Source organism: Montipora capricornis, chromosome 13 (assembly GCF_036669925.1).
Source record: "Montipora capricornis isolate CH-2021 chromosome 13, ASM3666992v2, whole genome shotgun sequence".
NCBI classification, from domain to species: domain Eukaryota; kingdom Metazoa; phylum Cnidaria; class Anthozoa; order Scleractinia; family Acroporidae; genus Montipora; species Montipora capricornis.
The window spans coordinates 23172563-23187379 of NC_090895.1; the positions used below are offsets into that span (position 1 = coordinate 23172563).

At 38.7% G+C, this 14817-nt stretch overlaps 1 protein-coding gene and 1 non-coding gene across 3 annotated transcripts; one reads left to right on the forward strand and one right to left on the reverse strand.

Moving 5' to 3' along the window:
* The first annotated feature begins 1566 nt into the window (after positions 1-1566).
* LOC138030106 (tyrosine-protein kinase SRK3-like) lies at positions 1567-13848 on the forward strand. Of its 2 annotated transcripts, none has more exons than XM_068877980.1 (14): positions 1567-1617; positions 2730-2878; positions 3288-3410; positions 4273-4288; positions 5044-5083; positions 6627-6930; positions 7285-7395; positions 7706-7896; positions 9326-9448; positions 9958-10028; positions 10232-10272; positions 10371-10467; positions 11427-11526; positions 12916-13848. In XM_068877980.1, the coding sequence occupies exons 1-14, from the start codon at positions 1574-1576 to the stop codon at positions 12979-12981; spliced, it is 1476 nt and encodes a 491-aa protein (XP_068734081.1). In that variant the 5' UTR covers positions 1567-1573; the 3' UTR covers positions 12982-13848. The 2 variants fall into 2 exon arrangements, with proteins under 2 accessions (XP_068734081.1, XP_068734082.1); XM_068877981.1 differs by having other exon boundaries at positions 3291-3410.
* Positions 13849-14369: 521 nt separating this feature from the next.
* Trnat-agu (transfer RNA threonine (anticodon AGU)) lies at positions 14370-14442 on the reverse strand. Its single transcript has one exon. It is a non-coding gene; the product is annotated as a tRNA-Thr (tRNA).
* Positions 14443-14817: the final 375 nt, after the last annotated feature.

Genomic DNA, 14817 nt, shown 5'->3' on the forward strand with positions numbered 1-14817 from the left:
TCTGGCAGACTAGATACAAAGAAAATACTAAAGGGAATTTAGACAGTTAAAGAATTTTAACCCCAGGAGATTTGAATTGGGGTTAGCCAATTAGGTCTGTTGTCTATTTTCCAGCTAAACTTGGTTTAAAAATAGACACTTTTCTGACGTTTAAGAAGACAAACCTGATACCACATTCTTTTGGGCAATGGATTATTATTCTACAGTGGTTCTGATGTATTTTAATATGCAAAAATTAGTATTTTAATTCCAAGTTTATTTATAAGAGTTGAACTAAAAGGGCACAAGAACAGTAACTATATAATAATAAACAGCACAATCGTACAGTTTTGTCGGGGAAAGATCATGGTAGTTTAATAGGGAAACATCAAGAAGAAGAAGCCTGGAAAATAGTCCTTGTTTGAACGGGAACTCAAACGCATGCACTTAACAATTACACTCACAGTGAGCTGTCCAGCAAGTCATCTTGAGCTTCCTTATATTTGTAGACATGACATGTAGCGTATAGGTATATAGCTATCAAACTAATCCTCTAATACGGTTTCCCGTATTATGTTGAGGTTGGGGAGAAGAGCAAGGGAACACTTTGTGACGCTTATTGAAATCCGCGTGCATCTACTTAGGTGCATTTCTGGACCTACCTTACTTGTATAGGCCACTTCGGAAAATACCATAACACTCTTTGTTTGTCCTCCCAAATTTTGCATACGCATTGTTTTTGTTTTCTCTTGGGACCATTGAAAGTCCCAAGAGAACCTGGAAACAATGCTTTTGCAAAATCTGGGGGTACAAACAAAGAGTAAGAGTATTATGGCGAAATTCGCGTCTTACTCATTTTCGCTCAGCTTTAAATTCTCGCAGCTTTAAATTCGCGCAAGTAATTTTCCGCGTTCGCTAAAGTTAATTTTTGGTTTGCATGTGACGTCACGGCGGCCATGTTGGATGGCAAGAACAATAACCTGTCTCTCCGCTGGGAACTAAACTTTATTATTATGAAAATTCTGCGAAAAGAAATTGTATTGTATTACCACCCAACATGGCCGCCATGTCACGTGCGTGCAAACCAAGAATAGAGGTTTAATAGAGCTATTAACAATTAACGCATCTATAATGAGTGTTTTTTATCATCAAATATATACAGTACAATATTTGTCAATACTTGATCAAAAAGTGATCAGGTGGTCCGTAACAAATGCCTTCAAAATTATGAAATGTAAGCAAAATCAAGAATGAAGACATTTTTGATTTTTAATGTTACTAGGACAACTTAAAACGTACGTCAAATGTGTATGCGTTAATTAATAAATTATCTGATTTGCGTAACTAACAATGAGTGTCTCATATTACACCAAAAAGCTTTTCGCGCGGATTATAATTAGGGCAGTACTTAAATTTGTGCACCCAGCGCTGCGCAAATTCTAGTACTGCGCGAATTTTACTTCAAGTAAGGTATCTAAACAATAGAGGTCCTCAATACGTTGCCCTATAAGGGTCATTCATAAGGACCCTTATCGTTCACCGTACTTCACTGAGCATTGTTTTGTTATCTTTATTTTTTTAGATCAAAACTGAAATGACTGGTACTGATTTGCTTGACGTCATTGCGAAAAAGTTAAGGTTGGTAATAATAAAACACATGTGGAGAAATGTAAAGGTCATCAAGAACAATGTCCCTCGCATGGAAACAGCGCTTGCTTTAATAGATGGTTTTCAATCACGTGATGAGTTGGCCATGTTGGTGCACAAAACAATAACAAATTATTGCTCATGTTTTGCATTATAATAGAGTCAAATTCGCAAGACTTTTTTTCTCGTTTGTTCTGTGCACCAACATTCTGCCGTGACGTCAGGTGAAGACCATCTATAGACCTTTTTGCAAATGCGGCAGCCATTTTGATTGCTATTGTCTCAAATAGCTATTATGGCGTGCCTAGGGGGCAGATGCATATTAATTTGCCCCGTAAGTATCCCATAATGTCTTTCGAAATAATAGAAATCAAAAAAGCCACTGTATCTGCAAAAAGGTGTCTTCTCTACTTGCACAAGTCCCATAATACACCTCTTTTACCCCCTCCCCCCCCCCTCCAAAATTTTGCATAATCATTCTTGCAGGACATTTTTCAGTAAAAACTGAAATGACAATTTAAACACTTGAACTATCTTGAGTTTAGAAGGAAATGATTCCTTGATGGTCTTGTGTTTGCCAGAGTTGTTCGAAAATATCCCTACTGTTTGTTTTGGTTTCGTGGTTTTGCGGTTACTAGTCACGCGTGACTGACTCCCGAATACGTTTGAATTTTTAACGCATGCTCAACACGAAATGTCGAGCCGGCTGGCAGAGTCTACTTTCCTCTTCCCGACTTATCTAGGAAGATCGAAAGAGACGCTGCTCGCAGAGTAGACTTGTTTCTACCCAGGTCCTCAATTATCTTTTCTTTTATTATTAGTCCTGGGATGGCGCAGTAATGAGAGCACTCGCCTCCCACCAATGTGGTCCGGGTTCGATTCCCAGAATCGGCGTCATATGTGGGTTGAGTTTGTTGGTTCTCCACTCTGCACCGAGAGGTTTTCTCCGGGTACTCCGGTTTTCCCTCTCCTCAAAAACCGAAATTGATGTGATTTGCGTCAACCTGTTAATTTCAAGTGTCCCCGATTAGTGCTCTACAGCGCTAGGAGATTACACACTTAAATAAAGATCCTTTCCTTTCCTCGGGCTTTTGTGTTTTTAGGAGCGGCAGTGTGATTGCAGATGTGGAACTCATATTCAATAGAAGTGTTGCGAAAGGCGCTATACAAGAGCTAATAAAAGAGTCTTTGAAGGATAACAAACTTGGTGATCTTGATGTCGGTCAGTCTAAGATTGATGGATTTATTCCAGGTTAGTTGCTGAACGGGACTTCACGAATCAAATGCTCGGCAGCCGCGATCTTGATTCAGCCATTCTGGAAATTATCGAGAGTGGAAAACTGACTCTAAATGGTCACAAAGATGGTATTTAAAATTAAAGCGATAAAAATGTTAAAGAATTGTCTGCTGAAATATTATTGCCTTGAAAAGAATAGCGTTTCTTGTTACAATTGAGATGCACCCACCCTTCCCTAAGCGAAAGAAACAAAATAGTTTATTTCCATCACACGTAAATACAGTGCCATAAAATTAATAGAACACCTTAAGTAAGGTATAATGACCCCCCTTTCCCCCCCCCCTCACCCACTAGAAAATAACTACAAAGCTAGTCTAGTAGGGAGATGGAATGAGAAGTCATAAATTAATGTTTTTAACTTCAGCAGAGGCTCCTTCTCCACCTGAAGAAAACGACAACAAAGACTTAATATATGCATTAGTCATTGGATTCTTGGTACTGATACTGGTTTCATTTGTCGCTTACTTCATTATGAAGCGAAAGAGACGTAAGTCAACGCAAACCTTTTAGCCTTGTACGTAACGCTTGGGAGAGCCGTTCTTCCCTCCAAATTTGAATTGACCATCTTATAAAGCACAGATTTTAATCTAGACTTTTGTCGTTTTTGAAGAGTTTCAAAACCTCCTCACCTCGCGAAATACAATAAAAACAACTATAAAATCTTTGACCATCCACACTTCTTTTTCGTACAGATTGTTTTCCGCTTTTTTCTACCCAACAGTCCTTACCTGAAGCATATGTCCTATAGATGTAGGATATGCCACCGCTTCACACAAATTCAAAGATTGCTTTTTTATTCCCTTACTATCATTGCTTAGATTAGTTCATAGGGACTTGTTAACATCGACGAGGCGATCGTCAACGAGAACGCCTCAAAACAACAAAGGAGGAAAAATATCGTGCTGCACGTGCCGGACACATTTTAGCACATCTTTTTGCGCTAATCAGTGTAAAGACGACATGATATCATCAAGTTCCAAGTTTTGAGAATCTGTCATTCTAAATTTTCACTCTGAAGGCACCTCGTACCATCATATTGTACGAGGTAGAAGTGGTGCAATAATGGCGTAAAACTGTACTTTAAATGGTGCAAAGTTACAGTTGAGGTGACGTTTTTGGCGACGTCGCCGTCGTAGCAGATCTTAAATTCATCACACGATACTGGCACAAGGGAGAGAACGTTTTTACTAGCGATTTTGGATTCAAAGTTACTACTAGAAAATTGATGAGTACCATTCTGAACTCATGAACCTCAACGATTTTCACATAACAAACAGCACTGAAACTGGCTGCATAAACGTTATATTTAATCTATTTTGTTTGTCTTTTTTGTCTTTGCTTCTGTGTAGATGGAAGAGAAAATCGGTAAGATGTCACTGATTTCTTGGTGAAGTACAGACTTAGATTACGATGGTTGTCCCTGTGAAAGAGTTATGTCGTGTAGTGTCAGCTGCTTAAGTCCATAGGTGGTGATTTGTGGGTTGCCAGGGACTAAACTATCTGTTCTTCACCTTCACTTACTCTCCTTACGTTTAGTTTCTGTTTTAAAAACTGAAGAATTCAGCTTCGACCACTAGCAAATAGATTCTTTACGGAAAAGAATGTAAACGTCACAGTCTCTCCGTGCATTAATTATTTTCCATATTTTCTACATTTTCCTTACCTGACTGCTGTAGCTGTCTTTTTTGTTCTCTTTAGCTTGTTCCTTTGTTTTGTTTTGTTTTGTTTGCTCTGACTTATCTCTCCCTAATTTTTTCGACTGAACCCTTTTGTGTAACATCCATTTTGCAATTTTAGCTTGCATCGCTGTGCAATCAATATAGAGTAAATATTCCCTTTCTGTTACGACTGCTATCAACTAATCGACTGATTAAGCAATGAATCTAATTAATTATTTTATTGGCCTGTACAGTTGGCTCTCCATTTCATCTGTCTAAACAACGTGTACTTTTAACCACAACAAGCATTGTAAGTAGTAACCTTAAAGGAAAAGAATATAGCAATAGAATTTGGAATAGTGCTTCAATAGCAATAGCCATTGCATCTTACTGCTATTGTATCTGGAGCACCGTTACGCAAGAATGGTATGATTAAGTGGTGATTGCATATTTTTCTTTTAGACGAGGGGAAGCACTTGCAGATATACACGCTTCCCATTCTGTAAGTTCATGAGGCAAATAGCTTCAAAAAAACAAAAAACTTCGTGATATAATGATTAACCGATTAGAAACATCAATCGAAATGTCATGCGAATTTCGTTGCATCTTACCCATAACGTATTCCCAACTCGAACAGGATTGATTACACGAAAGGAAAAGCCTCGTTCAAAAGCCCATAACCCGGAAATGTCGATCTTTCTCATCTGGTTTTGGCTTATCATCAGTAACTGTATTATCAAAATTTAGAATACGGGTCCCTCCAAATTCTGGCCAATCAGATTAGGCCTGATGGCCACAACGCCTCTGATTGGGTTGTAACCATGTAACCCACACGAAAGATTACTCGTACTCAATGAAAAATCATCCATCGTGCAAGGAACACAATAGTGAACTTAAGCCAGGAGGACGACGACGGCTACGAAAACGTTGTCTAAAAATATTATTCCCCGTTATTGTAATATTTTTGCAGTGACTCCAAGTCGCTCGGAATCAAAAGCGATTGTCAATACTCCAGAAATCAAATTGGTGAGAAAGGTGTGGATATAATATTTAGAGAGAAAATCGAAAATTTATCATCAGGTGCTCACTTCCTCCACATAACCTCAAATCTGGCGAGTTCACGTCGTTGTGAGGACGAGAGCGGCATAGTAATGTACACAAATGTAAAACGCAGGTGCAGGGTGCGCAGAGTTTTTGTTTTTGTTCATTAGACCTATTGTTTTGAGGCGTTCTCAAAGCCGTCGTCGTCCTTCTTGCTTAAGCTTGAGTTTTTTCCACAAAAATCTAGCTGTAGCCGTCCTAAAAAAAGATAGAGGGACCTTTAGATCGGAGGACGAGGGCGACTACGAGTACGAGTTTTCCGTACTGAGCATGCGCATAAAGTTTTGAGGCCGACATTTTTCGAAGTGCGCGTGCTCAGAACGGAAAAATCGCAGTCGTAGTCGTCGTCGTCCTCCGATCTAAAGGTCCGGCCTAATACCGAAAACTGATGGGTTATGGACGTCGGCCTGGGTTTACAGAACTGAGAAGATAAACATTCAGTTCACAAAGAACTCAACGTTCCGGTGTTTACTACAGATCTGGAATATTTAGGGTTTTGAATACCGCCGCAAATAAATATTAAATTGGGGGTTTTCTGAGTGGTTATTTCGTAAATCTTGACCGATGACAGCGATGTGCCTTCCACTAACGGTCTAAGGACAGTTTGAGTCGCCTATTTGGATTCGCTCTGACGAACTGCTAACGCTCGAAACGTCAGCTTTCAGAATCTCTGTACGGTGGCCAATTTACATTATCAACTCCGTTGATAAAACCAAATATTTGTATACTACTTCCCCACCGACGCAGCACCACAGTTTCTTTAGAAACTATCCCCTTCATTTATTTGAATTATCGGCTTAGCTGTAGAATGCCACGCCATTAAAAATTTCCTTGTATTTATCTCACCTTGCTGAAGATGATCTTGAAATTCAAAGTGTCAACAGCATTGATGTATTTGATGTTTTAGCAATAACTGACTGAGATCGCGTTCTTTCATATCACAGAACATAGGCATAGAAATCGAACGGGACAATGACATCGGCATTAATACAATTTCCCAACCCCACTACATGCTGTTGAGAGAAGTAACAGATTCAGAGAGAAGGATGAATGAAACATCGCTTTACTCAGAAATACATGAATATGCTCCGCTCCATCCTGACACTCGATCCTGGGAAGTTTCAAGACAAAACGTAGTTATTGACAAAATGATTGGCCAGGGATCATTTGGACAAGTTGCACAAGGAAGAGCTTCACAACTACCATGGATTGAAGGAACAATAGCCGTAGCTATAAAGATGCTCAAAGGTGCCATTTATACTTAATCCCTCCTTACTTAATTCGCCAGAAAGCTGACTGGGTTTCAGTAAGTTCTGTCTTTCGATACACCTGATCGACCTTCTAAAATCAGGACAATTGAAAGACTGAAAAGGTGACTCAACAACCAAGGGCATCCCTCAACCAGACGGGCGCTGGGTTGAAGGGATATCTTTCCATGTTAGGTTGGCATATTTGTCCTAGGTCTAGATATAATTTGGAGAAGCAGTTCTTCATCAAGGAGCACAAACATGCTAAATAAGGCCTGACGTTTACATGAAAAATCAGACAACTGTCCTGTTGCACCTATTCAAATATACCATTCGTCTTCTTTGAAACGCGCAGCAAACGCTCAAGAGATGGAAAAGAAGGACTTACTGTCAGAACTTGAAGTGATGAAGACGCTGAAGCCTCATCCACATGTTATCAAGTTACTGGGATGCGTCACTATATCTGGTAACAGTGATTTATACTTCTTCTTCTTCTTCTTCTTCCCCTTCAGATATATCTTATAAAATGTCCACTTTCATCACGTTGGCAGCCTTCCCAAAAATGTCCAGAAATGTGACGCAATTAGATGCCTGACCATTTTGATAAGCGTCACGAAGTGTCCCCCTTGCTCTCCGACAATTTTAATGAAATATCGTGCATTTTATCGTGGTATAGATCCATGGTCAACATTATGAACATTATTCCATAGACACTGAAGCACCTTGAGGGTAGCATTTGGACTTTGTTAATTCTTTTGTTTATCTTTACCTTTAAGATCCCATACTTGTTATCATCGAATATGTCCCGTATGGTGATCTCCTGGGCTACCTGAGAAAGAGCCGCGGATTACATGACACTTACTTCAAGAACCCGGATGTTAAACCGGAAACAAATCTTAGTTCATTGCAGTTGATGAAGATCTCCTGGCAAATAGCAGATGGCATGAGTTACTTGTCTTCAAGAAATGTAAGTAATGGAAGTGCGATATATGACAGTCTTACCTTTTGAACTGCAGACAGTGAAGACTTTGAGCCAGAACGATCTTCGGAATTGAGAAACTAACTTAAGCAGTTGCCAAGGAAATCCTGGGAAAATAAGATTTGAACGGGCCTGAAACCACGAGCTCATGACCATGAGATTGTGCAACGCAGCTCGACCATTTTAAAGTGCTTATGAAGTAAAGAATATATTTTTCTTATTTTAAAGACCTCTCAAATGATGACGAATGGTGTTTACTATTTTGGTATACCATCTATCCTTCAAGAGATATTCAAGTCACAAACATTGCAAATGGCTGTAAGAGATCACAAAATTGAGAATATCTCCGAAAATATTGGATGCGTGTTGTTAAAACTTGGCAGAAGTAATCTAAATCAATCATGTGGCTAAATGGTACCCTACATGCTGTTGTCATGGCAACCATTTTAGCTGCTGGGTCTATTTAACGCAGGATTGATTTTGTCGCTTATTTTCGTAATAAGACGTATTCACTCTTGGTAAGCTTATACAGAGATGTAAAGCATTATGGGCAGCATGGGTTTCAAGTGTGACCATCTGCCTGTACTTATCTGTTCAAAATCCAAGATATTTGGTTCATTGCAGAGAGGGACTGGAAACGAGTTTGTTGCCATGGAAACATCGTAGTGGATGTCACTTTGTGCCTTATCTGATGTACATTACCGGTGCCAAACTCCAATATTTTCGGAGATATTCTCAATTTTAGGATTCATTATAGTCATTTGCTATGTTTGTGACGTCATCATTTTGAATATCTCTGGAAAGAAGGAAAGAATTCCAAAATAGAAAACACCATTTTTCATCATTTTGAAAGCTCTTTAAAATAAGGTAAATGGATGAAAATGAATATATTTTGAACTTTGGACTGTGAAAACTCCGTCACTCTCGTTCCCAGAGCCCACGAATCTTTTGATCAGCGCCAAGACACGCTGACCAAAGGACATGTGAGTGCTGCGAACTCCGTCAATCGCGTACCCAGTCCTCAGGCTTTTTGGTCAGCGAGTGAGTGCCCGGAAAGACTCTGAGATAATGGACTTGAACTATGTTTTTGATTGGTCGCTTGCATAACAATGGCAGTCCGACAGGAAGTCGGTAAGTAATTCGGAAACCCCTGAATTTGGAGGGATATTCAAAATCTAAAACTAGTTTCAGTGCGGTTTGTTTTTTCTAGCTCATAAATCACGAAAATAATGAAACGAAGGGGTTTGAATTATATTGAATTATATTCTGTTTATCGGAGACAAGTTCAATTTATAAGTCATTAAAAAGCAGCAGTTCTTTTTTTAAACTTTAATAAAAAATTGAGGTTGAACCGAATACGTCCGTCGTCTTAGTTTAAATAAACATTTAATATTTAAATTAGATATTTTGTTGATAGATCATTCACCGAGACCTTGCTGCTCGAAATGTTTTGGTCGGAGAAGGAGAAACATGCAAAGTGACAGACTTTGGAATGGCCAGGGACGTTCATGTGGAAAGTGTTTATGAAAAGAAGTCAAAGGTACGAATCCATATCCCTTCATAAAACCCATTAAAACTGAGGTCTTGCAAAAAACAAAAAAAAAGATTACCCTTAAATATTTAAAAAGACCAGCTGTAATAAATGTCAAGATAATCAGCCGAGAAATGGGCAACGACTACATGCTTTACCAGAAGGATTTCTTTAAAATTTTCATTTTGGGATCACCAAAACAAAAACTTGAAAGTTGTTGTTTTGATCTTCGAAACTACAGTAACAATCGTGGTGAAACATTCTTTGGATACCTTCAATAATGCACGCAAAATTCGGTGTAATTAAAGGTATTTTACAATATTCCCATCATAGCGGTCTGTCAAGTGCCACTCTATCACTCTGAGCAATGATGGAACCAACTGGCGCTTTAACTTCATCGTTCTAAACATTTTGTCTAAGGATTGTAAGATTAACATATGAATTCAAAAAGAACTTTAAACCAGTTTCCCTGTGAATCCTTTCAACTTAAATGTCATCGGGTCTGGGTTATTCTGCAGGGGCGAATCCCGGTGAAGTGGACAGCTTTCGAAGCTCTTATGCATGGTCGTTATACAACCAAGAGTGACGTGTAAGTAGCAATCGGTGTGGTTTATTTTTTACTGGCCTTAGGTTGTGTAACCCAATGTTCAGTCACGTGACTTTCTTAACCAATAAAACGCTATGGCTGAATCACGTCAGCGTTTTTCCAGCGTTTTTTGGCATCACAGCCTGAGAAGAGGTGAGGACTAAGTACATGAACTCTTTTATTAACTGACATCTTTTATAATGCAGCTGGAGTTTTGGAGTGGTACTTTACGAGATCTTCACTATTGGTAGGTCTCGCATGCTTTTCAATTGTTTTGGAATGACAATTTTCTTGCACGGGTGAGATACTTTCAATCCTGAAAGGTATATGTTGTTTCTCTTTAAGGTGGATCACCCTATCCGAGGATAAACGGGCGAAGGATTATGGAGTTACTCAATGAGGGCTACCGGATGCCAAAACCAAATCATGTAGCGGAAACTCTGTAAGATTTCTCGGTGTATTTTACGATTTGATGTTCAGAACCAAGTGGAACTCCTTATCCTCCTTTTCACAATAATTACGATTATGATCCTGACAATAATTGCAGTGATGGCCACCATCGTGAAAATGATGATGGTAACAACGTTATGACAATGTTTAATGACGAGTTCGAATTGGGAGCTTAAGCAATAACGACTATTCCAAGTAGTTGCGCATGGAGAGTGTGTTCAAATCGTTTTTGAACATAAATGGTGTGAACGTTGTGGAGGGTTTGGGGAAAAAAATGAAAATTTGTTGTGAAGTGCTCATGTCCTCCACATAACCTTAATTTGCTCATTTCACGACGTCACCTCAAAATATAACTTTGCTCTATAATAAGTCATTAGCGATTACGTCCTACAATGTGGGCGAGGAACCCTAAAAAAAAAAAATGGTATGAGCTGTTCTTCAGAGTGAAAATAAAGAATGACAGATTTCCTGTTGCATGCTCACGTTGTCGTCAAAACCTCCCCTTTGGTGATTTCACATCGTCGTTATGCAGAGTACCGCAAAGATATATGCTAAAGTCCGTGCTGCACGTGCCGCACGGTTATTTATGGTCTTGTTACCAATGACATCTCTCTTTTGTGGCGTGGTTGTCGCTGTCGCCGTCGCCGTCTTCGTTTCTTAAGCTCCCTATTACCATGACGATAAAGGCAAAGAAATGTACCAAAATGTAAAATGCACGTGCAGGGTGTGTTGATCTATTGTTTGTACCGATAAAACATGCCCCTGGAGCTCTTTTAATTATTTTCTGACATTGTGTCACTTTTATATGGTCTTTATCGCAGGGACTGATTGCTATGTTCTTACAAATAATTCTACCTTTTCCGTGTAAATGTAGACCTCTTTATATCTTGCGAAAAACGAACGTCGTTGTGAATACTCGGGTAATGATAATGACTATTACTATTTCTACAGGTACCAACTCATGCTTAACTGCTGGCAACAGGAACCCCACGATCGCCCAACGTTTGAACAGCTTCGACGCGAGCTTAAACTGATGGAAAACCAACACAAGGTAATTTGGGTAATTTCTGAAGACAACATTCAGAATGATGAAAACGTGGCAATGAATAATTCGTAAGGGAAACAACCAACAAAAACACAATATATATAAATGAACTTAGTTCTTTTGTCTGTCTTCATCTGTTTCAGTGTTGTGCTTTTTATGAGGATGTTTACTCTTTTGTTTATCCTCTGTTACCGAACGTTATCTTACACTTGCGTTTCACATTTAGTTCAAGTGCACATTTCAAAATCTGCATTCAAACCATAGTTCAAACTGCGAGTTGACGTGGAGTTGAAATCCGCATTGATTCGAATCAAAACCGGAAAAGAGGTGCTTTACAAATGTCTTGCTGTAGTATTTACAAAAAAAAAAAAGTTTATACTTTTCTTTAGAACTACTGGGAGAAATACACGAAATTAGCTAGATAAGGTGTGTTTTGAATCCGCATCCTTCAGTTTTTGGAAAACTTGTTTTCGTGTGGCCATGAATCAGGAGGTCCCGAGTCGAAACCTTCTTGAAGTATTTATTTGAAACGTCTTTTCCGAGAAAATAATCACTTGAATTCCATTCGACCTTGAGTAGCAATCGATAAATGAGGGAGTATATTAGGAACAGAAAAAACCACACTGTAAATTGCAATAGGAAAATTAAATCTTTAGCCACGGTTAGGTGAATTATATTGTGGCCCAGAAATAATAATAGCGACGTCTATGATGTTGATGGTGATGATGATAATGACAAGAGCTGAATCATATACTCTGTCCCTTACGAGAAAGTAATTAGTTTTCTATATTTTACGGAATGGTCATTCATCTCAGCTTTATGAAGAACAAAACGCAGTCAGCGGTAACAAACATGAGAAACAAGCGCATTGCTTGCAATTATTTACTGGACGCCGTATTCTTTAATATAATCGTTTAATTAAATTTATACAAGCGAGATAAGTAACTTAGTAATAATGACAAAGAAACAATAGGTGTGACAACTAATGATAAAATCAAAATCAGCAATTTTATAGATATAGAGTGAGATTCAACATGAATGGGAGATCTGCATGGTCATTTAAAATGACGAACTGTATCTATCACTAACAAAACAGACTGACTGAGGAAAATTTTAGGGTTGTCGAATTAGATTCGAATTATCTTATGTAGACACCAAAAATGTGGTTCATTTACCAATAAAACAGAAACTCGTAAGGGATACTCTGCGCCCCTCACCTCCTTCCCCAATTACATTGTCGTTGTTGTGTATCCAAAGAAAGGAAAGGAAAGGGTAAGAACTTTATTGAAGTGTCTAGCCTTTTAGCGCTGGAGCACTAATTGGGGACACTGTAGACTGAAATCAACAAATTAACTCAAATCAAATCAAATCAAATCTTTTTTCGTCTTTTCACAGAGGCTCATCAATATGAAAGACTACGACAAGAAACTCTACGAAAATGTGGAAGACTTGATGTTTTAGAAAATTTTGTGGATCGAATCTCTACTCGGCCTGGCTGCGTTCTTCTCTTATTCACGCAACTTATCTCGTTTGTTCATTTTTCAGGCACAGTGCATGGAATATGATAATAGTGTTTTAGATTTTTTATTTAGGAAAATAACCATATTGTTTGTTGGTTGAAGCTTTCATCGGACAGTGGAACTAACCAGTTATATTTTCTCAACTAGTTGTTTTTGTTCTTACATTACTGCAGAAACGAGCACTCTTTCTTTATAGGAAAGTATTACTCGATATGTTTAACTCATTTCCTCATTTTTTTTTAAAGCTAAAAGCGATTTCATTCTTGCTTCTTTTATGGCTACTTGCTTTGTAGCGCAATGTTGATAATGCAATCAAGTTGTTAGTGTTTAGATATCGCTTCTTAGTAAAATTACATAGGTGATTATTGACAATTCTCTTTGCTGATTGGATGCTGTTGAGGTGGTTATTAGGCGATAATCGCCTAAGCGGTTTTTCAATATGGCCGCAAGCCGTTTGGAAGAAATTAGTTCTTTAAAGAAAATGCATATTTTTCAAATAATCACCTATTTAATTACACTAAAACAATTATTCACCTCAGACTCGGTGAATATCGATGAATAAAAACTTCGACTTCGTCTTGGTTTTTATTCACCGATATTCACCTCGCCTTCGGCGAATATTAATTGTGAATTATTTTTACGTACATGTATGCATGAGCAATTGTTAAGCCCGGGCTGTGATTACCCCAAAACATCTTGCGCCAGCTTCTCAACCAATTTTAATGGAAACAAAGCACCTGAGAATCTCCATGATTGCTCATTCCTTCTTGATTAGTACCAGAAATAAATGAGTCTGTATAATCTAAAATTATGTAAAAACTTTCACATTTTTTGTTCAACATCACGCAATAGATATTAAGCATCCCCGAACAGAGATGTCTCTTTCGTTCTTGCTCACTCATCCTTTTGAATTGTCCAGGCCACCTATCTACCCCTGGGTCTCCGCGGATGCACAATAGGCTGTCATGCTATAGTAATTGTTCCTTACTGCAATTTTGCATAAGAAAAGCTCATATTGGGGTTCCTTTTTCCGAATCTATCCTTTTTTTTGTATTGGCGGTGACCTCCAGTTTAAACTTCTGTAAGGTGATTACAAGTTTAGAACAAATTTTCGGCAAAGTTAAAAAAGTATATATATATATACTCTTGGTTACACACTGATGAGTGCAGGACAAACTAAACGTCCTGTACGAAACAGACCTGTATGAAAACCAGAGGCAAAAGTATGATCGTGTCCTGATTATTCATTCATTTATATATATATATATATATATATATAGAAAGTTACAGGAAACTCAACACTGGACAACTTCTGGGGAAAGCTGTAATTGCCCTGAGCGGGATTTGAACCCACGTCCCCCTGATCACTAGTCGGGTGTGATGACCACTACACTATCAGGACAACCATGCTGGCAACATGGCTGATTAATCATTTAATGTGTGGCATTTCCGTGGGACTCCCTAAGGGCCAGTTTTTCTATGTGATAACGCTGGATCAACAAGTGATTCACAGGCGGACAAGGGTAATTAATGTAAAGAGACAGTTAAGTAGATCCCTTGAGCCAACAACGTATCACCCCCAGGAGGATCGCAAATGGATTCACAGTCCAAGTTGAGGAGAAATTGAGAGAAAGTTACAGGAAACTCAACACTGGACAACTTCTGGGGAAAACTGTAATTGCCCTGAGCGGGATTTGAACCCACGTCCCCCTGATCACTAGTCGGGTGTAGTGGTCATCACACCCGACTGGTGATCAGGAGGACGTGGGTTCAAATC

Coding starts and splice junctions, on each gene's coding strand:
- LOC138030106 (XM_068877980.1), top strand. CDS start 1,574: ATGACTGGTACTGATTTGCTTGACGTCATTGCGAAAAAGTTAAG. Junction 5,084..6,626: donor ATATACACGCTTCCCATTCT/GTAAGTTCATGA, acceptor TTCATATCACAG/AACATAGGCATAGAAATCGA. Junction 7,396..7,705: donor GGGATGCGTCACTATATCTG/GTAACAGTGATT, acceptor TTTACCTTTAAG/ATCCCATACTTGTTATCATC.